Raw genomic sequence first — 26,667 nt, 5'->3', positions numbered from 1 at the left:
TGTTGCTTTTGTCCAAGGGTGGCAATGCACGCAGTTTAGACGACGCTCCTCCGTCTGCACGTGGCAGCAAAATCAGACGCAGTGGGAGCTCCTGAGACCTGTCAGCAGCAGGCTGAGGCTGGGCGCATTTCTGGGAGCGCCTCATCAATACCACTTAGAGGCAGGGGAGGCGGCGGTGCGCAAAGCGCTCTCAAACCACAAGTGCACAGAAATGAAATTACCGGCCATGTCCCAGTCAGACAAGGACCAATTGCAGCCCGAGCAGCGCGCTCTCACGCCACAGGCGAGCAAAAGTTACAATGGAAAGTGCATAGAAATGAAATTACTGGCCACGTCCCAGTCAGACAAGGAGCAATTACAGCTCTGACTGGCAAGGGAAAAGAGAGAGCAGGCTCAACAATTTCTTTCTGGGTGTAAAACAGAACCCTGTCCTCGGACTTGGGCTTTTTCTGGGCTTTTGACTATTCACTGCAGATTTGGATGTTGGCATACAGGCGGAAAGTAACCCGGCTTCGCACGTTCACTCTGTAAAATGAGCGAGGAGGCGAAGGAGAAACATGCCAAGCACGCCCACAGGAAGAAGAAAGGAAACAAGTGCGGCCCGAAAGTGAAAGCAACCGCACTATAAATTAGTAACCTGATCAACGACCAGCTGCCAGCCTGCACGTCGCTGCTCGCTCCCGAGACCCAAAGGCCATGGGAGTGAATGTTTAGAGGAAAGGCAGGACATGCACCCGTCTTTGGATATTTGCGTGCCTACATTATTGAAAGCCACATGCAAAGGGCAATGGAATGTGTGGGAGGAGTCCGACCCACAAGGAAAGTCTCTGGGAAGTCTGGAGTGATTCCAAGAGACCCTCTCCTAGAGAAGCGCATGCGCGCTGTGCTAGGCTCGACCTAAAAAGGGACATTTTGTGAGCTAAAAAATATTTTCCAGTCAAGAAACAGAAAAAATATGATGTAGTCTCAAAAGACATAGAACAAAAGTGTTTTCAATCAGAAAAATCTCAAAAATTGGCAATCTCTTTGCTCCAAGAACCTGTCAGAAGGAGCCAGAAAAAATAACTGGCTCGCCGGTCATCTACAGGGCATGATAGGATACTGGAGGTAAACTGTGACTTAATGGAGAAGCACAGTTTTCTCCCTGCCTTTTTAGGCTCCAGTCTATATGGATACATGGTTCCTAATATTCTCATCTTTCCCTTAAAAAATGTTTGTGAAAGTAATTTTCAGGTCACTAGTTTTTTTGTGTGACTTAGTACATAACTGAAAAATAGTAACCTCAGACGAAACTAAGGAGCTAGAAGAGATGGAATGCCTCACATCTATGGTTTTTGCTCTCAAAGATTGAGGCCAGGGTTTAAGAATGTGCATAGATCTTCACAATCTAAACAGAAACATATAGGTTGATAGGCAACAGTTGCCCAACATAGAGGAAGAGCTGTCCATGTTGATAGATGTACCGGTACTTAGTGTGGTGGACCTCGTCAGCATATCTTAAAGTGCTGCTAAGAATACGCCTTCATGATGTATACAAAAATATGATGGGTAGAATGCCTGAATTAATCTCAGTCAATGGCAATTACTTGGGCTGCATCTCAGTCAACAGTTATTTTGCACACCATCCCAACTCAGTTTGGATCCAGCCAGATGCAAATTAGTCTTGACCTAACTCTACAAGGAACAATTCCAGCCTAAACTGCCAGGCCAGGTCTCCTTGAACCGGAATACAAGCAACACAGAACCAGAACACAACAAACATTACTAGTTTTGCAGTGATTGGGACTTTTCAGTTGGGTGTAGCTTGCTTCCAGTGGCAAAGTGAGCACATGACCCTCGTCTGAGCACACAATCATTTGTCATGGTGTTAATCCTAATACCTAATGGATAAGTATCAGCTGTGGCATGATTCCAACTTATTATGAAAATGGTGTTCGAGCAAACTGAAGAGGTAAAGGTTTTCAAAGACTATATACTGGCTTAATATTCAGACATGAAGATTTACAATGAGGCATTGATACAAGTCCTGGAGGGGTTGCAAAAGAGTGGGCTATCTGTAAAAAGAGAGAAATTCCAGTTTAGGGTAGGAACATTTGTTTACTTGAGGACATACCATCTCAGGCGAGAGCATCGATCCTACGCTAATTCAGCCAAGCCCATTGTTGAGGCTCACAAGCCAGGACACAAAGATGAGGAGTTTTTTACTTGGCCTGGTTAAATATTATACTGTTTATTATTAATTTATCAAGTTTGGTTTCTACGATCAATCAGTTGTTAAAAAAGGGGAAATATTTCTGGGAACTAAGGAATGTTGAGAGTTGTTTAAAGCAGTGAGGTTTTACACAGGGAAGATGTCTACATTCCAGACAAGATGGCTGTGCGTAGGAGCTCCCACAAGGGAGCTTCCGGGCTAGGGATCGCCTTATGGCGTAAATCCTGTGAAAAGTCCCCCCAGCAAGTCAACACTATCTGGTCAGCGAGCAGTAACATAATGCTGACTATGGACTGCTGGTCGCAGAGGCGAAGACCTTGCAGAAGCAAGAACTATTGAAGTGGGAACCTGGGAAGACACCGGGTTCTGGGCTCGGCTCGCTGTTGGCACAAATCCCGGTGAGTGTTAGGAGACGTGCCTGCAGATGGCCACTGGCCCTTCCACCCAAGGACACCTGTTCCCACTCACAAAGATGCCATTTATGAGCTGAAAAGTTGCTGACCTTCCCCAATCCCCAGTGCCGCTGTGATGTGTCGGAGGGAGAGAATAGCGCGGCAATTCTGTGGCAAAGTGAGCCCACCGCCGCCCTCCGTTGGCCGACCGCTGAATGTCCGCATAAAATAGGATTCCAAGCAGGGACCAAGCTGCAGGGGCGTTCCAACGCTGCCTCTCTGCTTGCCTCTGCTCGTAATCTCCCGGGCGGGGTTGGTTCAGAGCGGGACAACCATGTTAAAGAGAATGAGTCGGCCATGAGGTTCCCACACCTGTGCTCGTAAGCTACTAGCCTCACACTGCGTTGACCTGGCCCAGGCACTGTAAACCATTCTCAAGTTCCCAGGAGCGTTGAGGCAACTGGAACAACAAGCATGGAGGACATCTGGTCATCACCAGCTCAGGGATCCCTCCAGGCCCAAGATCACCGCCCGTGAGTGCAACATCACCCTGAAGGATGGGCTGAAAGCAAGAACCCCAGCAATGATGAGAAGATCATGCTGTGTAAATAGGTAATATAAATTTTCCCAACCATAATCGCTTCAACTCTTCTTAAAATGTAATCTTAAGTGAATTTGCAACTTATATATATGTAACTCTAACCCCGAGTGTCTGTAGTAGACATATGTACTTACTACCATTTTAATGTAAGTTTAGAACGAAATCTGTTTGTATCTTTTATGTAACTCATGTACTCTGAAGTCCTTATGTAACGTAACTGGTTCTATTGTAAAGCGCTGTGACACCTTTGGGTAAAGTTCACCCTATATAAAAACGCAAAAAAAAAAACGTAAAGTATTTTGATGTGTTGAAGAAAAAAACATCCTGAAGACAACCCATGAGGGTTTCAAACAGCTTTTATGTCATGCTGAAAATGGGGAATGGGGAAAAGAAAGTTTTGAAGGGAGCAGAGTGAAAATATTCAGAAGTCGACAGAGATGCACTAGAATGTATGTAACTAATTAAGCAATTTAGGTATTATTTATGGGGGCTGCTTTTCACAGTTACAGTTTCCCTTCTGATGATTAGACAGAGGTTTGGACAGTGAGAGATAGCCTATGCCAGGAAGGTGATGTACAGGGTTGAGATGGATACCATCCAAGGATTTGAAAGAAAAGGTAGAAAAGGTGGTAAATCTGGTACATGAGGGACACCTACGTAGGAATAGAACAAAATATTATGTCAGCCAACAATATTGGTGGTCCAGAATGAATCCTATGGAGGAGGTGTAGTGAGAGAGGACACTCAGTGTGCATGTTGTGAAGTAAGTGAAGCAGTGGGGAAAGAGTCATTGCCACTTGTGGGTGTGCTAAAGCAATGGTGGCTGGTGAATCTAGAAAGTAGAGAGGGGCAAAAAAAAGTCCCCGACCTTGACCGAACAAGACAACGAAGAGAAGGAGCCAAACATCTCCAGGTAGGCTCTGCGACCAAAGTTCGCAAAAAAACACTGGAGTCGAATGGAGCATTTCAGACCACAATCATCTTGCACAGTTACCTAAAAATCCAGATGGTGGGTGAGCCACTGCCGGACCGAGCTAGATATCCTGCTCAGCCTGCGATCCTCTTTGCCCTTCAAACCCTAAACAGAGTCCCAGTTGAGTACGATGCCAAGGTTCTTGGCACGGTCTGAGGGGGTAGGTGGGCTTCCGAGGGCGGTCGGCCACCAGGTGCTGTCCCATGCAGAAGGGGTGGAACCGAGGACGAGGACTTCTGTCTTCTCGGCGTTGAGCTTCAGGCAGCTATTGGTCATCCAGACTGCGACGTCTTGCATTCCTTTCTGGAAGTTGAGTTTGGCAGTGGTGGGGTCTTTGGTGAGGGAGAGGATGAGCTGGGTGTCATCGGTGTAGGATACAATGTTGAGGCCGTGTTGTCGGAAGATGGCTGCAAGGCGGGCCATGTAGATGTTGAAGAGGGTGGGGCTCAGGGATAAACCCTGTGGGACTCCGCAAGTAATTTTCGTGGGGTCGGAGAGGAAGGGTAGGAGTCTGTTCCCTTGGCTTCTTCCGTGAGGAAGGATCGTATCCAGTCCAGGGTGGTTCCTTGTATGCCTGTGTCGTATAGTCTGGCGACTAGTGTGCTGTGGGAGACGGTGTCGAAGGCAGCTGATAGGTCGGGTAGGATGAGGGCTGTGGAGTGGCCTTCGTCCAGGAGGGTGCGGATGTCGTCTGTGGCGCAGAATAAGGCGGTCTCTGTGCTGTGGTTGCTTTGGAATCCGGATTGGGACGGGTCGAGGACGGCGTTCTCTTCAATGAATCGTGTCAGTTTCCTGTTGAAGGAGGGAAGGAGCGAGATTGGCCGATAGTTCTTGAGGTCGGTGGGGTCAGCTGTGGGCTTCTTGAGTAGGGGTCTGACTTCTGCGCTCTTCCAGTAGTCTGGGAAGGGGCCTGTTTTGAAGGTGGTGTTGAAGGTGCGTTGTAGTCGGGTGCAAAGGCGGCCGCGGCACAGAGGAGATGACAGCTTGAGAGACAGAAATCTGTGGTATAATTCGAGGAACTAGGCTTCCTGGTTCTGCTGCCATTTTTAGCACCAAAACCATATGCAGCTTTGGAAGCAGAGATCCAATTGTCTGCTCTGTTTACGAAAAACAATAACCACAATGCATTCAGATCATAAGCCTTTAAATATAAAGTAACCAGAATAGGTAGAAGCTGCACAGCCTGAATGGCAATGGCTTGGATTAATAACTGGAGTAGATGCAAAGAAAAAAGGTTGTGAGAAGTTAGAAAACACAGTGGATAGCAGATGTGGTGATACCACAGACCACTGTAAAATATCAAGAGAAGAGGCTTAAATCTAACAGCAACATGTGAGGGCATCTGTAAGAAAGGGCACATTTATGGAACACAAATATGTAATTACTGCTACGAAAAATAAATGTTGACGCCTTACATTGTTGCCTAGCAACGCAAATATTTTATAAAAACAGATTTCCTCTCTAAATCCAAACCTGGTAATTTGGTGTAGTAACAGGCTGAGGAGGGAGATCCGGTTGTCTAGTGCCATAACCATAATCTGCTGCATGTGTTGTGTAGGCTCCATATGCTACAGATGGAACAGGCCTAACAGCCTGTACTACAGGAGCATAGGCTACCCCTGGGACCTGCTGGACTGCATAGGTGGCGGCAGTAGCTGGATGGCAATAGGCTGTAACTGGAGGAGCGCTGTAAAGAAAAACAAGAATATTCATTTAACTATTTTTGTTTATCCAAGAATATGAGACTCACAAAACTGAAAGCACCACCCATCAATTCAAAGAAAAGATCAGCAGCACCAAGAACCCCCAGTGGTTTGCATTTACATATTGGATTTAACAGTTATGTTCACCTTTGTGCCCCCAGGAGGTGTTAGAGTGGTTTAAATAGAAAGTAGATCAATACAACAGGAGGAAAGCTTTCATATTATAGCGAAAGTACATTATGTGATATTACCAAGGGGTGCAAAATGTAAACAATAAGGTCCTGATTTTGACTGTGTCGGACGAGATTTACTCCATAATGGCGTCAGAGTAAAGTTCTTTGTTGCCCTGACAAAACACCTGCCCCCCCAACCCAATTTAGAGAAGTCCGCCTACCAAGCGGACATCTCTTGCATTGACAGGAACTGCCATAATGGCGGTTCCTGTCAATGCACTAGAAGTTTGACAGATGGCAAAAGTTAAATTTTATTATTTTCAACAACAAAATCCTAAAGCAGTATTTTGTTTTAGAAATTAAAAAAATCAACAACCCCTTTGAAGTGGGAGTTTTCTCCCATGGCGTGGAGGTTATTTTGCTATTTTAACTGCCTCTTACCGTGGCAGTGACGAACAGTGACAACTTGTCCTTTGTTCGCCCACTCTAAATAGGGTGGGCAGACAAATGGCAAAACCTGAGACTGACTTACGGTGTTGGGTCGTAGAAAGTATATGTTGGCGCAGCAGAGACGGAGTAGTCTCTGCTGTCAACAATTCTACTGAGGCAGGTGAACCTTCATTATGGCGGACAGGGTAGTCCGTCGCCTACGCAAGGGAGTACCCTCTCCGCCAAACTCTAAATCAGGCCCCAAATCACACAAAATATCATAAGTGCATGATCAAAAGTCAGCTACAGTTCAGTTCAAGTATGCAGAAGTGAGTTTTTAAGTACTTAGTGAAAGAAAGACGATTAGGTAGAGATCATACTTTTTTAAAGTGAGTAGCATAAACTGGTTAGTCCACGTGTACTTGAGCGATTTCATACTTATAAGATAGTGAGTCTCATTGTTTTTAATTGAAGAGAATTCTTGCCTCATACAAATCAAGGCTTTGCATTTGGACACTGGATAATTCGGAGTAATTTGAAGAAGTAAGCAGGCCAATTTTTGGCATATCACATTTTTCATGAGGTAGCTTGGATTGACTGTAAATTTCGCCTGAATGGGGAGCCAATGTATCCAAGTATTAGGCAAATAGAATCTATAGTCCTCATGGGAGACATGAGGTCTGAAGTTTGCTGAATGGGAACTTTGAAAGAAACCATGCATGATGGTGGTGCTCAAACTGAAATGACATTGATGAAGATTAGCAAGGCTCGACAAATCCACTCCACCGCTCGCATTTGCGAGGTAAATTTTATGAGGTCGAGCTATTTTCAGGCCCTACTCGCCCTTTCTGGCGAGTAGGAAAACATACTAACTTTTGTCCTCCGTCTTTGAAAACGGAGCAAATGTGACAAGGTAACCAGATTTAAAGGCCTTTTTATTGCTCACAAAGCAAATGAGCAATAAAGATGCCTTTAACCCCTCCCATGCCCATGACGAGCTCAACTCATCATGAGCCACAGTGCTCATGACGAGCTCAGCTCGTCAAGGCATGTGGAACGCTTGCACGCTGGGCTAATTCCCCTGCTGTGCTGTGCGTTCCATTAAACGGGCGTGGTCGTCATGAGCAGCGGAGCACCATGGCTCATGACGAGCTGAGCCCCGTGCCCCCCGCCCCCCAGCACAGCAGGGAAATAGCCCCAGCAGCCAAGGGGTTAAATCTTGTTATCGGTCAAGTTTGCTCCGCTTTCAGAGACGGAGGTCAAGTAGGTTACTGTTAGGTCAAGGAGTTTTTTTTAAAGTACTAGACCTGCAGGACTAGTACCATTTTTCAGATTTGTCGAGCCCTGATTAGGGCCTATAACCTGCTGCATTCTGTTGGTCGGAGGATTACCAATTCTCAATGAAGGTGATGTGAACAGCTCCGCAAATCGGATTATCAATTGTGAAGCACATCGATTTATCTGTTAAGGTGACAGCGGGAAAAATCAATTGATCGCAGGTATTTTGGTTAAAAGTGTTTTGTGTGTCAGAATTCTCAACACCTAATACACCATGGGCATCCACTATAACCGGCAATCTGGGAAGAATGAAAAATGAGCCTCGACTAAGTCACTGGAAAGGACACTCACAAAATATGGCAGGGACTGAAGCTTTTGTATCCATGTGGTCACAGGCATCAGATGAGCTCTCATCTAAAACGCAGTTTTATCTAGCACAAACTACAGCAGAACATTGTACTTAGTTACAGGTAATACATATTGATGGAAAACACTTTCAATACAGTACAATAATTCAATCAATCAATCAATCATAGCATTTGTAAAGCGCACTACATACCCTTGAGGATCTCAAGGCGCTGGGGGAGGGGGGTGCAGCTACTGTTCGAAGAGCCAGGTCCTGAGGAGTCTCCTGAAGGTAAGGAGGTCATCGGTCTGCCGTAGGCGGATGGGGATGGTGTTCCACGTCATGGCGGCGAGGTGGAAGAATGATCTGCCGTCGGCGGTCACTGTTTGGATGCGGGGGGCGGTGGCGAGGGCGCGGTCTGCGGAGCGGAGCTGGCGGGCGGGGGTATAGAGGCTGAGTCGACTGTTGAGGTACACTGGTCCGGTGTCGTGGGATGCCTTGTGTGCATGGGTGAGGAGCTTGAAGGTTATCCTCTTGTTGATGGGGAGCCAGTGCAGGTCTCTCAGGTGGGGTGTGATGTGGCTGCAGCGGGGGATGTCTAGGATCAGGCGTGCGGAAGCGTTCTCGATGCGTTGGAGCCATTTCAGGAGTTTGGCCAGGGCTCCTGCATAGAGTGCGTTGCCGTAGTCCAGTTTACTGCTGACAAGGGCCTGGGTGACCGTCCTTCTACTTTCGGTGGGGATCCACTTGAAGATCCTGCGAAGCATGCGGAGGATGTTAAAGCATGAGGAGGAGACAGCGTTGACCTGCTTAGTCATGGATGACCCCTAGGTTTCGTGCGTGGTCGTGGGTGTGAAGGAGTCGTCTCAGGCCGAGGGGGTGGAACCGAGGATAAGGACCTCCGTCTTGTCTGAGTTCAGCTTCAGTCGGTTGTTCCTCATCCAGTCGGCGACAGCCTTCATTCCTTCCTGGAGGTTGGTTTTGGCGGTGTGGGGGCCCTTGGTGAGCGAGAGGATCAGCTGGGTGTCGTCGGCGTAGGAGATGATGTTAAGGTCGTGCCGTCGGGCGACGTGGGCAAGCGGTGCCATGTAGACGTTGAACAGCGTTGGGCTGAGGGATGAGCCTAGGGGTACGCCGCAGATGATCTCGGTGGGTTTGGAGCGGAAGGGGGGGGAGGCGGACACTCTGGGTTCTCCCAGGCAGGAAGGAGGTGGTCCAGTCCAGGGCCTTCTCTTGGATTCCGGCGTCGTGGAGGCGTGTTCTTAGTGTGTGGTGGCAGACTGTGTCGAAGGCGGCTGACAAGTCCAGGAGAATGAGCGCCGCGGTTTCACCGTTGTCGAGCATGATCCTGATGTCGTCGGTGGCGGCGATGAGGGCCGTTTCGGTGCTGTGGTTGCTGCGGAACCCAGACTGGGACGGTCCAAGATGTTGTTCTCTTCGGGGAAACTGGTCAGTTGTTTGTTGACGGCCTTTTCGATGACCTTCGCCGGGAACGGGAGCAGGGAGATGGGTCGGAAGTTCTTGAGGTCCTTGGGGTCCGCCGTGGGTTTCTTTAGTAAGGCGTTGATCTCTGCGTGCTTCCAGCTCTCCGGGAAGGTCGCTGTTTCGAAGGAGATGTTGATGGTTTTCCGGAGGTGGGGTGCGATGATGCTGCTGGCTTTGTTGAAGATGTGGTGTGGGCAGGGGTCTTCCGGGGATCCGGAGTGGATGGTGTTCATGATCCTGATGGTGTCGTAGTCGTTGATGTTGGTCCAGGCGAGAAGGCGGTTGGTGCGGGTGGTGTCCGTGGGAGCGGGGGTATCGGTGGTTGCCGGAGTGGTGGCGGCCTCCTCGAAGCTGTCGTGGATGTCTGCGATCTTGTGATAGAAGAAGGTGGCCAGCGAGTCGCACAGGTCTTGTGACGGTGGGATGTCGTTGGTGTTGGAGCTGGGGTTGGAGAGTTCCTTCACGATGCTGAACAGCTCTTTGCTGTTGTGTGCGTTGTTGTCTATGCGGTCTCTGAAGGTGGTCCTTTTGGCAGATCTGATGAGTTGGTGGTGTCGGCGGGTGGCGCTCCTGTGGGCTGTGTAGCTTTCCGGTAATCTTTCGCTGGTCCAGTTTTTTTCCAGTTTTTAGCAGGTTCGCTTGGAGGCCTGGAGGTCTTCGGTGAACCAGCTGGCTCTCCAGCTGTTGTGAGTGCTGGAGGGTTTCTTGAGCGGGGCGAGGGTGTTGGCGCAGTCGTTGATCCATTTCCTGAGTCTGCGGGCTGCGGCGTCGGGGTTGGTCGGGTCTGCGGGTGAGTTTAGGGCGAGGGCGGAGGTTAGATGGTCCTCGGTGCTCTTGCCCCAGCTGCGGCGGGGCATTTGCTGGGTGCGGTGGTGTGTGGTGGGTTTCCGGAAGGTGAAGTGGATGCAGCGGTGGTCGGTCCAGTGGAGTTCGGTGGTGTGGTCGAAGGAGACGAGGGTGCTAGCTGAGAAGATGGGGTCAAGCGTGTGTGGCCCGCAGAGTGTGTGGGTGTTGTGACGAGTTGTCCGAGTCCGAGATTGCCGAGGTTGTCAATCAGGGCGGAGGAGTTAGTGTCGTTGTTGTTCTCGAGGTGGAAGTTCAGTCCGTGGAGGCGAGGGCGTGTGTGCTGATGAAGTCGGTGATGGAGTCGCTGAACTGCGGTCGCGGTCCGGGGGTCTGTAGAAGAGGGTGCCTCTGAGGGTGGTGTTGGGGTCGGTGTAGATCTGGAAGTGCAGGTGTTCGGCGGTGCTGAGGTTGTCGTCGGCGTCTCTTGAGACTTTGAGAGTGTTTCTGTAGATGATGGCAATTCCTCCTCCTGTTCCATTGGTACTGTCCTTGCGGGTGATCTTGTATCCTTCCGGGATGGCTATGGCGATGTCAGGTGCCGAGGAGGGGGTCAGCCAGGTCTCAGTCAGGAAGGCAACGTCTGGGGCGTTGGTGTCGAGTAGGTCCCAGAGTTCGACGGCGTGTTTGCGGGCGGAGCGGGTGTTAAGCAGGACGCATCTGAGGAAGTTGGGTTCTTCAGGGGCGGGTGAGCGGGCCGGATGCTGGTGAAGCTGCATTTCCGGCAGGAGAAAGGTCCTTGGGTGTGTTTCGAGGCGGCCTGGCAGCAGTTGTGTGACCTTCCGGTGTTGAGTGCGTGGAGGGTGCTGAAGTCGTAGCGGAGGCGGGTGTCGTGGTGTTTGCGGGGGCCAGGGGTCCTGGTGCTGGGCGCGGTCCAGGCGCAGATGGGCTTGCCTTAGGCGCGTGCGCGCGGCCTCCATATGAGGGGGTGTAGGTGGGAGGAGCAGCTGGGGCGGGTGGCCAATGGGTTTGCAGGGGGCAGGGCCACAGGTGACGCAGCAGCGGGAAACCTGGAATCGGGAGCGGGTGGGAGTCACATCAGCCAGAAGGGTACAGAAAGGAGGCACAGGGTTTCCGAAAGGAAACGGAGCAAAATCAACAGAGGGGGCACAGAAGGCAAAAGGGACACAGAGAGAAGGGGGCACAAGGGTGAACAGTGGGGCAGAAAGTAACAGAGATGACAATCCAACAGAGGGGGCACAAGGTGCAGTGGCGAAGCGGCTACAACCAAGACAGGAGTCTGCATTAGCGGGCTCAGGACACACAGGGGAGCTGCGTGGCGGTGAGCGACCTGCCTGGTGACAGGGACAAAAGTTGTCAAAGTTTTTGCTTGTTTTTAAGTGGCAGTCGTTTCTCCTATGCAATTTCCTTTAAGGGCTCCTACCTACTTGTAGTTTCTGGTGGAAACAGATGTCAAACCCATGGGTGAATTCAAAATACTATACATTTCTGGAAAGTAGTCACAATTTGGAATTCCGAATGGGGTCATCTGTGCAGATTGTTCATGGTTTACCAAAGAAAACAACAGTTGAATTAAACAATTATGAATATAAGTAGGGAACAAACAAAGGGTCCATTGGTTATTTTTTACTCCCAATGGCCAATTTACATAAGTAATATTCTGTCATGTCCATCAGACCCGTCTGGTGGCTGGGATGTATATAGTGCTTGTTTGGTTGTCAAAAAACTTGTGATACCCAAAGTGAACAACTAAGCTTCAGTTTGCAATGATTTTTCATTGTGTACCAACCATGCATCAATTCACTTGGTAAAATCTAATGATTAAAAAATGGGTATAAATGAAACGGAGGCATTTTTTAAATGGGCCAGGATAGGGAGTTTGGAATAGTGGTTATTTGTACAACTCTGATTTTCAGGTTACCCCAATTATCTTGTAGGTCAGAAGACATTTTGGGAAATGTATTCTTTCTTGCACACAGTTTTACATTTGGAAGCGACAGAGAGAGAAATTCAACTGATGATAACAAACAGCGTACTATTCTGTATTCCAACACTTTTCTCAATAAAAACAGTAACATCCACTTAGATAATCTAGCAGATAAAGCAGCTTCTGACTTCTACCAGCAACTTCTGTCCCTTCAACTATCCACTGAATCTAAAGCCCCCACCCACCTCAAGAGCCATTTGTTGGACCCTATATTTGCCAACTGGGATGGTGTAAATGTCCAGTCTCCTATCCCTGTACCGTGGTCCGATCACTTAGTAGTTCCTTTTACATTAACTGACCCTGCAACCAATGCCCAAAAGCCCTATTATGCCAAATACCTGAGTCGGAAACGGACTACATTCTCTAAAGCCAAATTCGATTCTGCCCTCACCAAAGGTGGTAGACCAGGTGGGGAAGATGCTGTTACAGCTTCCGACAGACTTGATGAGCGCATTACTGCGGCCCTGGATGATACAGCTCCCCTCTGCCAAAAAAAAACTATAGCAGGCCCCATAAATCGGCCCCTTGGTTTAGCGATGAACTCCGCCTAGCCAAGGCGGAATGTAAGAAACTAGAAAGACAATGGAGGGTGGCGTACTTAGATCAAGCCAAACTGAAATATATAGGCAGACGTAGGGAATATCACAACCTAATCAGGCGCGCTAAAACCAACTACTTTTCAGGCAGGATTGGAGAAGCTCATAACTCCACCAAGGAGCTATTTAAAATCTATAAAGAAATCTCCATTTGCAGCTCCTCTCTTGACCCTTCCTCGATCTCGGTTGAGTCCTGTAACCGCATTGCCACCTATTTCTCTGATAAAGTGGCTAACATCTACTCCACTTTTACAGGGGGTAAGGAAAAGGCAACAGAGTTCAGGGAAAATCTTAATTTAGACGAAGGTACAAATAGGTTAGGCAATTTTATTACTCCATCCTCTAATGAGCTGCAGCGGATTTGCCGCTCTATTAAATCTGGGTCCCCCTGTGACCCGGCATCACCGAAACTTCTTGGAGGAAGTATTGAAACCCTAGAACCGTACATTAGAGATGTTCTCGATATCTCTTTTAAGACCTGCAATGTACCTAAAAAGTGGAAGCAAGCAATTGTGCTCCCGCTTCAAAAAAAATCGAACCTCAGCTGGGATAGGATGGACAACTTGAGACCTATTTCCCTTCTCCCTTACATGGCCAAGGTGGCAGAAAAGGTGGTCAATCTTCAACTTATGACCTTTGTGGATGAATCCAATCTTCTCCATCCCACTCAGTTTGGATTTCACCCACGCCACTCCACGGAGTCTGCGTTGCTCCTGGCCACTGAGACCATCAGGCAAGGAGTAGATGAGGGACAAACTATGGCACTCATCTTGCTCGACCTAAGTGCCGCCTTTGACACTGTAGCACATTCAATCTTGCTACAGTGTCTTAACAAGGGTGGAATCAATGGGAGGGCACTCAGGTGGATACAGTCCTTTCTGACGGAGAGAGGCTTTCAGGTTAGACAGGGTGAACACTACTCCAGGGTGTTCAATCTCGATCAAGGGGTTCCCCACGGCTCTGCCCTAAGCCCCACCCTGTTCAACCTTTACGCCTCCCCTGTAGCCACTATTGTGGAAAGATATGATATCCAACTTTTATCTTACGCGGACGACACGCAGCTGGCCATCTCCCTATCACGGGCGCCCGGAATTGCGGCCGCCAACTTCAGTGCTTGCATGCAGGAGCTAGCCTCCTGGATGTCTAACAACTGCCTGAAGTTGAATGGCTCCAAGACTGAAGTGCTTGTGGTGGGGGGGGGTCCATCTGTGTGGACCTCAGCATGGTGGCCGGACTGTCTGGGCCCTACTCCTGTGCCATTTCAACAGGCCAAAAACCTCGGGGTACTATTTGACTCCGCACTGTCGTTTGCGCCCCAGATTAATCGGGTAGTGGGAATGTGCTTTGGGATACTCAAGACCTTACGTAAGGTCCTTGACCTGCTCCCTGTTGGAGACAGACAGACCCTTGTGCACGCCCTGGTAACATCGAGACTCATTTATGCCAATCTCCATTACTTGGACAGTATGGCCAGCAGTCTCAACCGTCTCCAAGTATTGCAGAATGCGACAGCCCGGCTGGTGCTAAGGCTCCCTAGACGAACTTCCTCTAAAGCTGCTCTAAAGTCCCTTCATTGGCTGCCGATCCGTGAAAGGATCAAATTCAAAGCCCTTTGCATATGCCATCGCATCTTGGGAGGTAGAGCACCTGCCCCCCTGAACTGCCTTATCACCCCCTACAGATCAGAGCGGATGCTTAGATCTTCTGGCACTGGACTGGTCGCAGTCCCTAAAATCCGTAGAGCCCGTATGGGGGGCAGATCGTTCAGACTTCTTGCAGCCAAGAATTAGAACTTACTCCCGACTGAATTACGCCTTGAACCCTCTGAGGCCAAATTCCGCAGAGCCCTCAAACTCACCTGTTTCGCCTAGCACTGCCTTAACTTTCCACCCCCCCCCCCCCCCACATACTCAGTCTCAGCGCAGGGACACGCCGGAGAGCGTAACTAAGCGCTTTATAAAATTCCAAAATAAAATAAATTCCAAAATAATACCACACTTTTAATGGTTGGGCTATCACTGTCACAGGAAAAGTTACAAAATGCCACAAGGAAACAGCAAGACACCATGGGGAGTCCTGGGTGGGATGCCTTGCATGGAACAAAGTGGCTCTTCAATCGTCAATCTTTGCACAATACAACATTTCTAAAAATCCCACAGAGAAGGGAGTCCAGGAGCCAACTAATTTTTCTTACTCAGAATGTCTAACAAACCTCAAACTCTGCAATCCCGGGTTTTTCTCACATTCCTGTGAAGGAAAGTTATTAAATCTGCACACCGGACCAGTGGGGGTAGGTCTATCAACCAACAGAGCAAATGGTCAAAATCTGAATTATGTGACATCTTTATAGTATCAATGAGGTCTTCACATGGTTACAATTTTGTCCTGTCCCTATGACGTGCCTTAGGGCCACCAACACTTGGGGCAGTGTTTCACTCTGTAGAAGTGTGGAAAAGCAGGGTGTGAGGACTCTGGCCTCTGGATGTAAGTGTTCAAGTTTTCTGTCACCTAAATTTGGGGAAAGTAGCATTTTTTATGCTTTTTCTGGGCATTTTGCTTAAGAAGATCAGCAAGGATCCATGAAAGCCAGCCCACTCTGGATTACCCCACAGTCTTTAGGTTTCATATATGCCCACGGTTGGTGGGGTTCTCTTGGTGCCAGTTGACCCACAGCCCGAAAAGTGCAGCCCTTTAACATGGAAAAGGAGCAGAAATTGGGGTTTTAACCCCTCTCTGTCCGTCTTTTCATCAAACCTATGCTTAAAAGGACAACATTTCCTATCACTTGCCATGGGGATGCTCTAGGCCCAGAGTGGCCAGAAAGACTATAGGGACTTTAAGGGTGGGGCTGCAGCCTGTCAGGAAGAGCCAGCCCTAACCTATGTTTTTTTTATATCCCTGGCATGCAGGGGGCTTTCATGAGGTAAATCCCCCAATCGTCCTCCCGCCCCCCTGGAAAGGCAAAAAACTGTTGGGGCTTTAGGGATACAGAGTATGGCCTGAAGAGGACCAGGCTACAATCCTTTTGTTTTCCAAAACACTATTCCTGGATCTAGTGAGCCTTGTGCCCCTACCATGGTGACAGATTGGGGGTGCCCTCAATCTGCCACCCCTATGCATGCAGATAGACTGTTGGGCTCGTTGGGGACAGGTAATGCAATATGCCAGGGAAAGTCCCCCACACTCATTTTTTATTAAAAATATTCCTTTGATTTAGTGGTCTTTCTGTCCCCCAAAAGGCTGACTGGAGAGGGGGGGGCAGAATGACTTTTGGGCCATTTAGGGAGCCATGACACAGGGCAATGCCACACCCAAAAACAAATCCTTACATCTAGTGGGCTTTATCGTCCCCACAAGGGGGTGGGCATTTGACAGATTGGAGGCAAGCCCCCTAAACACACTCCCCAGGGGTAGAGAAAAAAAGAAATTATTTTTGTGGGCGCAGAGCACTTGCCCATGCATGGGGGACGCCCAAGCAGGAATCCACTAGAGGGATGGACTATATGAAAGGGGACAATGTCCAATTTCGAATGGTAACTTTCCTGCACTGTTCAATGCTTTGGGTGGATCAGATATGTGCTCAGGGGAAGCGTGATCAAACAGAAAGCAGTTTGTGCCTAATGGTCCCAACTGCTTTTAGTTTCATTTTGTAATGTCAGTGCGCTGTGCCCACTCGTAGTCACACAATGTAAAAGAAAATAATCTCAGGAAGCAAGAAAAGCCCTTCCCTTGAATCCTGAGGTTATTTCTTTCTTTCTTTATTTTATTCTTCTGGTGTGAGTACAAGAAAAATGTTCTGCTCCTCTGTGGAGGAGGAGACGTTCATGGCCTCCACCCTAGGTAAGAATTACAGAGGTTGTGAATGTCTCATCTTCAGCAGTATGGGAGCTATACATGCAACAGAGCTCAAAAAGGTATATTAAATAAGTATTGAAAAAGGCAACGGGTCTGGCTTCTTTTTAGGGGAGGTTTGGAAATAGTTAAGATACCTGTGTGTGCTGCTAAAAACTATTCTAGACAGAAAATCTCAAAATGAAGAAACATCTTGACTTACAACAATATTGGAGCTGGGAGTACATCAAGTTCAAGTTCAAGTTTAACATTTGTATAGCGCACTACTCACCCAGAGGGTCTCAAGGCGCTTGAGGGAGGGGGGTATTTTACTTATCGAATATCCAAGTTTTTAGTTGTTTTCTGAAGGAGAGGTGGTTCTGTGTGAGGCGGAGGTGGGTGGGGAGAGAATTCCATGTTTTGGCCGCTAAGTAGGAATAGGATCTTCCCCCCCATGGTGGATCTATGGATGCGTGGAATTGTGGCGAGGGCTTGATTGGACGATCGTAGTTGGCGGGTGGGGGTGTAAAAGGACAGGCGCGTGTTGAGGCATTCGGGTCCTAGGTCGTAGAGGGCTTTGTGTGCGTGGGTGAGGAGACGGAACGTTATTCTCTTGTTGACGGGGAGCCAGTAGAGGTCTTTCAGGTGACCGGAAATGTGAGCTTGGCGGGGGATGTCTAGTATGAGTCTGCCTGAGGCGTTTTGGATGCGTTGGAGTTTTTTCTGTAGTTTGGCTGTGGTTCCGGCGTAAAGAGTGTTTCCGTAGTCCAGTCGGCTTGTGACCAGTGCGTGGGTGACCGTCTTTCTTGTTTCGGTGGGGATCCAACGGAAGATTTTTTTGAGCATACGTAGGATGTTGAAGCATGATGATGAGACGGCGTTGACTTGTCTGGTCATCGAGAGGGAGGAGTCCAGGATGAAGCCCAGGTTACGTGCGTGGTCCGTTGGTATGGGTGCGTTTCCCAGGGCCGGTGGCCACCATGAGTGGTCCCAGGCAGAGGGGGATGAACCTAAGATGAGGACTTCCGTTTTGTCCGAGTTCAGTTTTAAACGGCTGTTCTTCATCCATTCGGCTACTTCTTTCATCTTTTCGTGTAGGTTGGTTTTGGCGGTGTTTGGGTCTTTGGTGAGGGAGAGGATCAGCTGGGTGTCGTCTGCGTAGGAGATGATGTTGAGGTTGTGTTGGCGCGCGATGGATGCGAGGGGACTCATGTATACGTTGAAGAGGGTGGGACTGAGTGATGATCCTTGTGGTACGCCGCAGATGACATCGGTGGCCTCTGATCTAAAAGGGGGGAGGCGGACTCTCTGTGTTCTTCCGGCGAGGAACGAGATGATCCAGTCCAATGCTTTTCCTTGTATTCCGACGTTGCTGAGTCATTGTATAAGGGTGCTATGACAGACTGTGTCGAAGGCTGCGGAGAGGTCAAGTAGGATGAGGGCAGCTGTTTCTCCGTTGTCCAGTAGAGTTCGAATGTCGTCTGTTGCAGCGATGAGGGCGGTCTCGGTGCTGTGTTTGGCTCGGAAGCCGGACTGTGAAGGGTCGAGGGATTTGTTGGATTCGAGGAAGGCGGCGAGCTGACTGTTGACGGCTTTCTCAATGACTTTGGCCGAGAATGGGAGGAGCGAGATGGGGCGGTAGTTCTTAAGTTCTGTGGGGTCTGCTGTGGGTTTCTTCAGAAGGGCGCTGAGTTCTGCGTGTTTCCAGCTTTCCGGGAAGGTAGCGGAGTTGAGGGAGCAGTTGATGACGTCTCGGAGATGCGGTGCGATAATGGAGTCTGCTTTGTTGAAAATGTGGTGGGGACATGGGTCGGTTGGCGATCCTGAGTGGATGGAGTTCATCAGGCGGATGGTGTCTTCAGTGGTGATTGGGTTCCAGGCGCAAAGGTTGTTGGAGGGGGGTTTGAGTTCGGAGGTGGGTGGGGTGGAGTGGTCTCCGGACTGGTTTTCAAAGCTGTTATGTATGTCAGCGATTTTGTTGTGGACGAATGAGGCTAGGGAGTCGCAGAGATCTTGGGAGGGAGTGATGTCGTTGGTGCCGGCGGTGGGGTTGGTAAATTCTTTGACGATGTTGAATAGTTCTTTGCTGTTGTGGGCGTTGTTGTCGAGTCGATCCTTGAGTGCTGATTTCTTGGTGGATCGGATCAGTTGGTGGTGTTTGCGGGTGGCGTTCTTGAAGGTGGCCAGGTTGTCAGTGGTTGGGTTTTTTCGCCAGGCTTTCTCGAGGGTGCGACAGATCTTGTTGGATTTTATAAGGTCATCATTGAACCAGGGGCCTTTTTTGCTACCTTGCTTGATTTGATGGTTTTTTAATGGTGCTAATTCATCAGCGCTGTGGGTGATCCATTGTGTGAGGTTGGAGGCTGCTTGGTTTGGGTTTGATGATTTGGCAGGAGGGTTTTGGTGAAGCGATGTGAAGAGCTGGTCGGTGGTAATTTTGTTCCAGTTTCTGCGGGGAATTGGTTGTGGGTGGTTGTGAGTCGTAGTCTTTTTGTATTTGAAGTGAACGCAGCTGTGGTCCGTCCAATGGAGAGCTGTGGTGTGATTGAAGGATATGTGCTTGCTGGAGGTGAAGATTGGGTCGAGCGTGTGCCCGGCATAGTGGGTGGGGGTGTTAACAATTTGTTTGAGTCCGAGATTGGCGAGGTTGTCTAGAAGGGTGGTGGTGTTGCTGTTGTTGTTCTTTTCCAGGTGGAAGTTGAGGTCTCCCAGTAGAATATAGTCCTCAGAGGGGAGGGCATGTGTGCTGATAAAGTCAGTGATGCCTTCGCTGAAATGTGTGCGGGTCCTGGTGGCCTGTAGATGAGGGTGCCTCTGAGTGTCACTTTCCTGAGCAGACTGCATTAGCAGCCTCAGGCTGAACCCTTCAAGAAAAGTGTTATAAAAATGAGTTAAAAGCAGAGGTTTACCCTAGTACTTAGTGAACATAAAAGTTATGCAAACTATTGCATAGTACATATTTGAAATAAAAGGCATATATTCTTGTTACCGCTTTAAGAAAGCTTATGTGCTCGAATATTGTTCTTCTGAGATCAAAAATAAATTGTGAGTCCAACCATGACAGTAGAGTAAAATTTAACAAATAAATGTGCAAGGGAAATTAATGAACAGCACTATTTTCATAGCAGGCAAACATCCACATGGCAAACACTTTCAAAACAAAAAAGCCATAAACCAGCAATTAAAATATTGTCTAGTCAGCAGAGCAAATTTATCAAAAGGCACACACCAGCCCTGGTTTAAGAAAATAACTACTGGAGGTCCATAGGCATACAAACAGAACAGTATTACCATCCTCAAAATGCTGTGGTTTTGATGGGCATTCTTTCAAGACAATGATAAACCAACCATGAAAAACACTTTGTAGTATGGATATAATAGTATGTAGAATGTGAGGACCGATGGTTCCAGGGAAGGCGGTTGAGGAAAGGAGAGTGTGGCTGTAATTTAAAAATATATTCCTGTGGTAGATGGAGGTGGGAGTGCCGCTCGCTGAACAGAGAGAATTGTGCCAGCAAGTGACGGTCGTATTGAGAGGGGGGCACTTTACCCTTTAATTGGGGGCTTGAATAATCGAAAGGAGTGAGCGGTTGAGCTCGAAACAGGCGGCGTGCTTAAGAAGAAGAGACATCTGCGCGAGGAGAATAGAGGCTGGCTTGTTCAAACAGAGGAAGAATCCTTATGTGCAGAAGCATTCTCACAGAGATTCATTTGTAAAACACTCTGCACTCTGTTTGTTGGGAAAGTTGCATTGGAACAGATGCATCAAGGTGGCTCCAGTTCTGGTTGTGCTTTAGCAAACAGAGACGCGCCCACTCAGGAAAAAAACTATTGCAGGATTCGGCCAAACAGTGATAGGCACAGCACATTTACTATAATAATATAACTGTGTATCATTGTGATTGAGGAGTGGTTATATTCGTGTGTGTATTCGGATACCAGAGTTTTCGTGGGGCAGGGGGGACATCAATTAGTAATGTGAAAATTGTGTCTTATTTCTGCTTTGATATGGTGATATATATTTAGGAAATTCAAGTACATTAGCTTAAAGGAGAGGGGTGTTGAGGGCATATTTGTGGATAGGTATATTTGGGAATATGCAGACTATCTCCGTTTAGTTTTTTTAATGTCACCACTGGAACCAAATTTACAATGGGCAAAGTGGAAGAAGGTGTTTTTGCTTTAGGCAAAGGTGTACGGTACAACTCTAAGTGAAGAAGGAAAACTTCTTTACTATTACATTGTTTGGGTTCAGAGGGGCAAGAGGTGTTTGAACATCTTCCAGAGCTGGGTGAAGTGGAAGCAGAAGAACTGAATGAGTTTGAAGTATGTCTTAAAAAACCTGACAAGCATCATTTTCCTACTGTCAGCACGATATTAGAAAGATACCACTTTGGAAGAAGAATACAACATGCATAGGAGTCAGTTGAGACCTACATTAAACACTCAAGGAAATTGGCGTCCACTTGCAAATTTGAGGGTAGTGTGGAAGAATGAATCAGGGACCAATTTATGCTGGGGTTTAGCATGGAGAGGGTAAGAGTTGAAATATGGCAAATGGATGAGCACAAGTTAGACGAGGTAATATTCATTGCGAAGAAGATAGAACATTCATTACCATGTGTGGACAAAATTAAGAAAGATAACCACAAGGAACAGGTCCACACACCAAGGGAACTGGTACACAGTGTTTTAAAAACCAAAAGTAAGAGCACTCTGAAGAAAATGTTCATGGGAAAATGCTTCTGGTGTGGGGTGGTTAGTCACATGGCCAATAACATGAAGTGTCCTGTTTTGGGGTTTGTGTGCAAGTCACGTGGAGTCAAAGGACATTACACCAAGGTGTGTAGGTCAAAAAACGGGACGGAGGTGGGCACTGACAAGGAAAATCTTGAAGAAATTAACAGAAGGATGAGTTGCAGGTAGGAGAAATCATTCTGCAAGTGAGTGAGAAGAGTAAAGGGTGTGGCCCAGAGGACATGGAATATGTCAATGGTCAAGTAGTGAATATGTTATTTGACTCCGGGACAAAGATTACGTGGATCCCTAAAGGATTCTTTAATGAGAAGTAGTTGGGAAAGGTCAAGCTATACAAACCAGACAATGGGCCATTAGCGTAGGGGGCCAACCCACTAAGTTGGTAGGGTATTTTGTAGGAGACCTAGAATACAAAGGAAGGTTCACAGCAGGTACAATCTATGTTTCTTACAGAGGAGACAGTATAATCAGTTAACAGCAACAGGCAGATTTAGAAGAAAAGTTGGATCCCAATAGTACGCCTCCAATTTTGTTAAAGGAAAGAAGAAACCAGAACTCACAGAAAGGAGCTGAGAAAGTTCCAGAGGAACTTAGCACAGTGGAGGTAGAAGTGGAAGATGACAAGGGGAAATCAGGAAGCAGGTGGCGGAAAGAGTTTCCGGAGGTATTTAGTGATCGGTTAGGACGTCTCACACAGTATACTAATGTGTTTTTTTTTCCTTTAAGATGCCAAACCTGTTGGAAGCAAGGTGTGGGGAGTCCGTTTTACTACAAGACAACCATTGAAGGATGAGCTGGAGAAATTAAGAAAAGAGGGGATAATTGAATTAGAAGTATCCGAGTGGGTGTTTCCAATAGTCTTAGCAAAGAAGGTGTCGGTGAGATTAGGTTTTGTGTGGACCTGAGGGGTTGAATAGAGGTTGTGGTGGGTAAACTCCCCTTGCTTAACATTACAGATATGCTTACACAACTCAATGGAGAAAAAATATTCTCCACCTTAGCTCTTCAGGCGGCGTACCTCCAAAGAGAACTGGCAGAACAATCCAAAGATTTGACGACCTTCACCACACCATTTGGCCTATTTAGGTTTACCGGGACACAATTTTGGTTTGATTTCAGCAGCCTTGATTTTTTTCGAAGGATAATGAAGAGTGTGTTGGAAGGTCTAGAAGATGATATATTGGTCTATGGTGGTACCCAAGAGGAACATGATTTACGTCTAAGGGATATACTTGAAAGATTTAGACAGAGGTCTCACTCTGAAGGAAGGTAAATGCAAGATTGGAAGTAAAGAATACATTTTTCGGAACATAGATGGACAGCAGACGATGTTTCCCCAACAAGAAATTAGTAAACATCATAAGAAACTTAGCCATTCCTGAGAAGAAGGTGAACTTAATCAAGTTCCTAGGCATGGCAGAATATTAACATAAATATATAGCCCAGTTTGCATCAAGAGCTTATAAAATGGGGACATTATTGAAAAGTGGAGGGAAGTATGAGTGGACAAATCTATGTAATGAGGAATTTAACGATCTCAAGGAGGCTCTGTCAAGAGCACTATCCTTAGGTAGTTTTAACATAAAGGGTACGTCAGTACTGATTCACAGATGCCAGTGCTAAAGGTCTATATGTAGTCTTAAAACAGGGCAAAGGAAGTGAGGAACGCACTATAACGTTTGTATCCCAGAGTTTGGGGGGGATCAGAGAATCGTTATTCGGTGATTGAAAGGGAGGCCTTATGCATAGTTTGGGCCATCAAAAAACTAAAAAGATTTCATGTAGGGAATGGAGTTCCAGTAAGAACAGATCATAAACCTCTACGAGACGTTTATGGAAAAATGTTGGATGCAATATCCAGTAGGATCTGCAAGTGGGTTATTTATCTAAAAGACTACAATTTCAAGGTAAAATAAACCCCAGGTGTGGAAAACAGGATAGTTGACTATCAAGGTAGGTAGAGAAAGAAATAGTGTCAGGGGAGTTAGAAACTCAACAGGAAATGATGGATGGATTTAAAGTTTGTGAAATCACAGAAGGTATGGTGAGTAAAGATGAATGGAAGAAACCAAGTGAAAAGGATAAGGAATTAGCAGAGGTCAGCAAACTCATCAAGGATAGTTGGGGTGAACACAAAATATTGGATCCATCATACCTAGGGTACTTGTATATTCAGTATACAATGGCCTGGTGTGCAGATGTTCAAAATTGATTCCCCCGGTAAGCCTGAGGGGTAAGGTGATGGAATTAGTACACCAAGGGAATTTGGGGTATTACCAAACCAAAGGAAAAGATTTGGTTACACTTCTGGTTGCTAGGTTTAGACACTCAGGTTGAGCGGGTGATCAGAGATTGTTTGGAGTGTAAGAATAGTGATAAAGTGTGCAAGACATAGACGCAGCCTATGAAATAAGAGAACCAGTAGAGAAACCATGGACACAGTAGCATTAGATATTTTGGGACCTGTAGGCATTAAGGCTGGACAATTCTATGTTTTAGTTTTGATTGACCTGTACTCCAGGTGGCCTGAGATTAGGATCACTCTGGAAGTAGAAACTAAAAGTCGTGAGAATCCTTAAGGAAGTTTTTTCCAGGGAAGGCATATCGGAGTCCTTGTTAACAGACAAGGCAGTTGTAATTATCGCGAGAGATGGAAGAATTTCTAGCATGTGGAGGTATACTTTATTTTTATTTGCATAGTTACCTAAAGCCCTTGCAATACAGTAAACAGCCAATAAAACCAATAATACACACAATAAAATACAGAACGCATGCATATCTAGAAATGGCACCTTGCAGACATGAAGTAGCTAAAAGGTATATCAGCCTTAAACATCTTGGGGTTGCTTAGATTTGATTAAAAAAGAGCCGCTTAACAGGTAACAAGCATTTGCAACGCAATAGGTCTCGCATTTTTTTTTCGAGTTCGGTATATTGGCGTTGTAAATCTTTTTTACTTATGTGTTTTGTAGTGGATGGATTTGATGGCAATTGTTGGTTTTACAATTAATCTAAAAGGAAGCGTGTTGATTGTGGGTTCTGGTGTATGAGGCTTACTGGGATACAGTTTAAAGAAATACTGGATTTCTTTTAGTAAATGGATACTATGCTCTTATTAAGGGCACAACGAGATTGCTTTATTATATACAGGGAAATGCCGGGTATGGATATATTGAATCCAAGAGAATAGGAGTCACCTGATGATTTTATTTGTGGGTATTTAATAATGTTAAGCAGTATGATGGTGGAATTTGACTATGCTTTTAACACCACAGTGAGTGGCTGCTATGAATTTTATAGGATTACCACAATGAATCCACAACGAGCAGAATAAAGATCAAATTTGCTGTATGTAACTGGTAGGTCTGTGCACAAACCAATGAAACAGCCTGAGGTTCTAATGCTGGGATGAGCATGGAGGCAGATCCCTGGGTGCGGACACAGACTGGGGATGCACTGGACCCATAGGCATGGGGAGCAGAGACACAGTGAGACAATGTGAGCTGAAGCAGACACAGGATTACAGGTTATGAAGGCAGCGATCCCATGCAGTGGACACATATTGGGGGCACAGAGAGGAACCACAAACAAAAGGGGGTGCATTTGTGGGGTGGACACATATAGGGGCATAGTGTATCAACCAGGCATAAGGTAAGAAGGAGGATAAAAGCCCATCCAGGTACAGAGGTTGGGACACCATTCAGTGGACACACAGTGGGAGTGACGACGACTGGTGAGTGCAGGCATATTGCAGGGAGGCAGGGATACGGTGGGCACATACGACTGAGGATGAGCAGATAATAGGCAGAGTACATGGAGGCTGGTGGTAAAAGACAGAATGGGGATGAACGTGCAGTGGGTCATATACATAGGGCATACAGGAAGCAGGTGAAGGGTGATTATACACTGGCGGAATGGGTACAGTGAAAGGGGGAGAACCGACAACAGATGTATTAAGAGTTTGACCAGATTCTGTAGAACGGATCTTGGAAGCAGTTAACCCACGCAGTGGATAGACACCTGGGGCACAGTAGGCGATTGGGCAAAGAAAGGACATTGTAAAAGAGAAAATCAGGACTGGTCAATTGCATTCTGAATGAAATGGAGTCATCATGTAAATCTACCTCGTCAGTAAGGACTTTGAGGGTTGAGCCATGCCAAGTTTCTACAATATCCACCTGAAACATATTTACATGCGTTACTGAAAATGAGAATCAGAATGGGTCTGTAGTCTGACTCTTATCAACCTGCAATGGATGACCCTGATTTATACAAGATTAGAAATCTTCATCACTATGCCTCTACAAGAGGAATAGCCATTTTCTTTAGGCTAATAATCATATTCAAAATTATACTTACTTTTATTTTTTTTAAATTATGCTCTAGCTAGGAAGGCATGTTTTATTGTTATGAATTTAATGACTAGATTATTGTCTTATTAAAAACACAAACATTTTGAGAAGACAAGCTCCCTGCAGAGAGTGCTGGTTATACCTTCCTCAAGTGCCACACTCTGCTCACCATTGATGGAAAAGTACCTGAACCCTGGAACTAAAAGGGATCTAGTGTATGCCAACTCTACAGATGGTTTATTTCATAAAGGTGAGTTTTTAACATACCTCACTGGTTTGAGAGCCTGCTTCAGAGAAATTAGCATACTTTAGAGCGCGAAAGTTTCGAACACCAGTGGGGCTGACTAAGACCCTACTTTAAAGGGTAATGCAAATTTGGCTGTGATAATACTGCACCAAAAAATGTGATACAATATTACAACACTAGAGTGATATTCGGATGCATGAACGAGATACATTATAAATAACACACGTTTAGCACCATTCCAAATTACTCAGTCTTGGAGCCTGGGCAATGTTGCAATTCAATTTGGACCAGCATTGACCTAGCACAAATTGTTTGAGAAAACACATGTGGAGTAAGTAATTTGCACAACACTTGTAATCCGGTTTAGGAGCAAATGTTCAATTATGTGTGGTTTGGGATTAACCTGAGTCAATGACCGAGGTCCTAAAGCTTTCATTTTTCAGAAGTGTAAAATAGGAATTCAACTGCTTGAGAATAACACTTTATTTTCCAAAAGATAA

At 46.8% G+C, this 26,667-nt stretch overlaps 1 protein-coding gene across 1 annotated transcript in view; it reads right to left on the bottom strand.

Moving 5' to 3' along the window:
- ZFR2 (zinc finger RNA binding protein 2) overlaps positions 1–26,667 on the bottom strand; it is an 811,721-nt gene that overhangs the window by 675,071 nt on the left and 109,983 nt on the right. The window contains exon 2 of the mRNA XM_086947097.1: positions 5,652–5,865. Within this exon, the coding sequence (XP_086803223.1) occupies positions 5,652–5,865 (214 nt within the window). The remainder of the gene's footprint in view (positions 1–5,651; positions 5,866–26,667) is intronic.

Source organism: Lissotriton vulgaris, chromosome 12 (assembly GCF_964263255.1).
Source record: "Lissotriton vulgaris chromosome 12, aLisVul1.2, whole genome shotgun sequence".
NCBI classification, from domain to species: domain Eukaryota; kingdom Metazoa; phylum Chordata; class Amphibia; order Caudata; family Salamandridae; genus Lissotriton; species Lissotriton vulgaris.
This window is presented reverse-complemented; position numbering and strand designations above follow the sequence as displayed.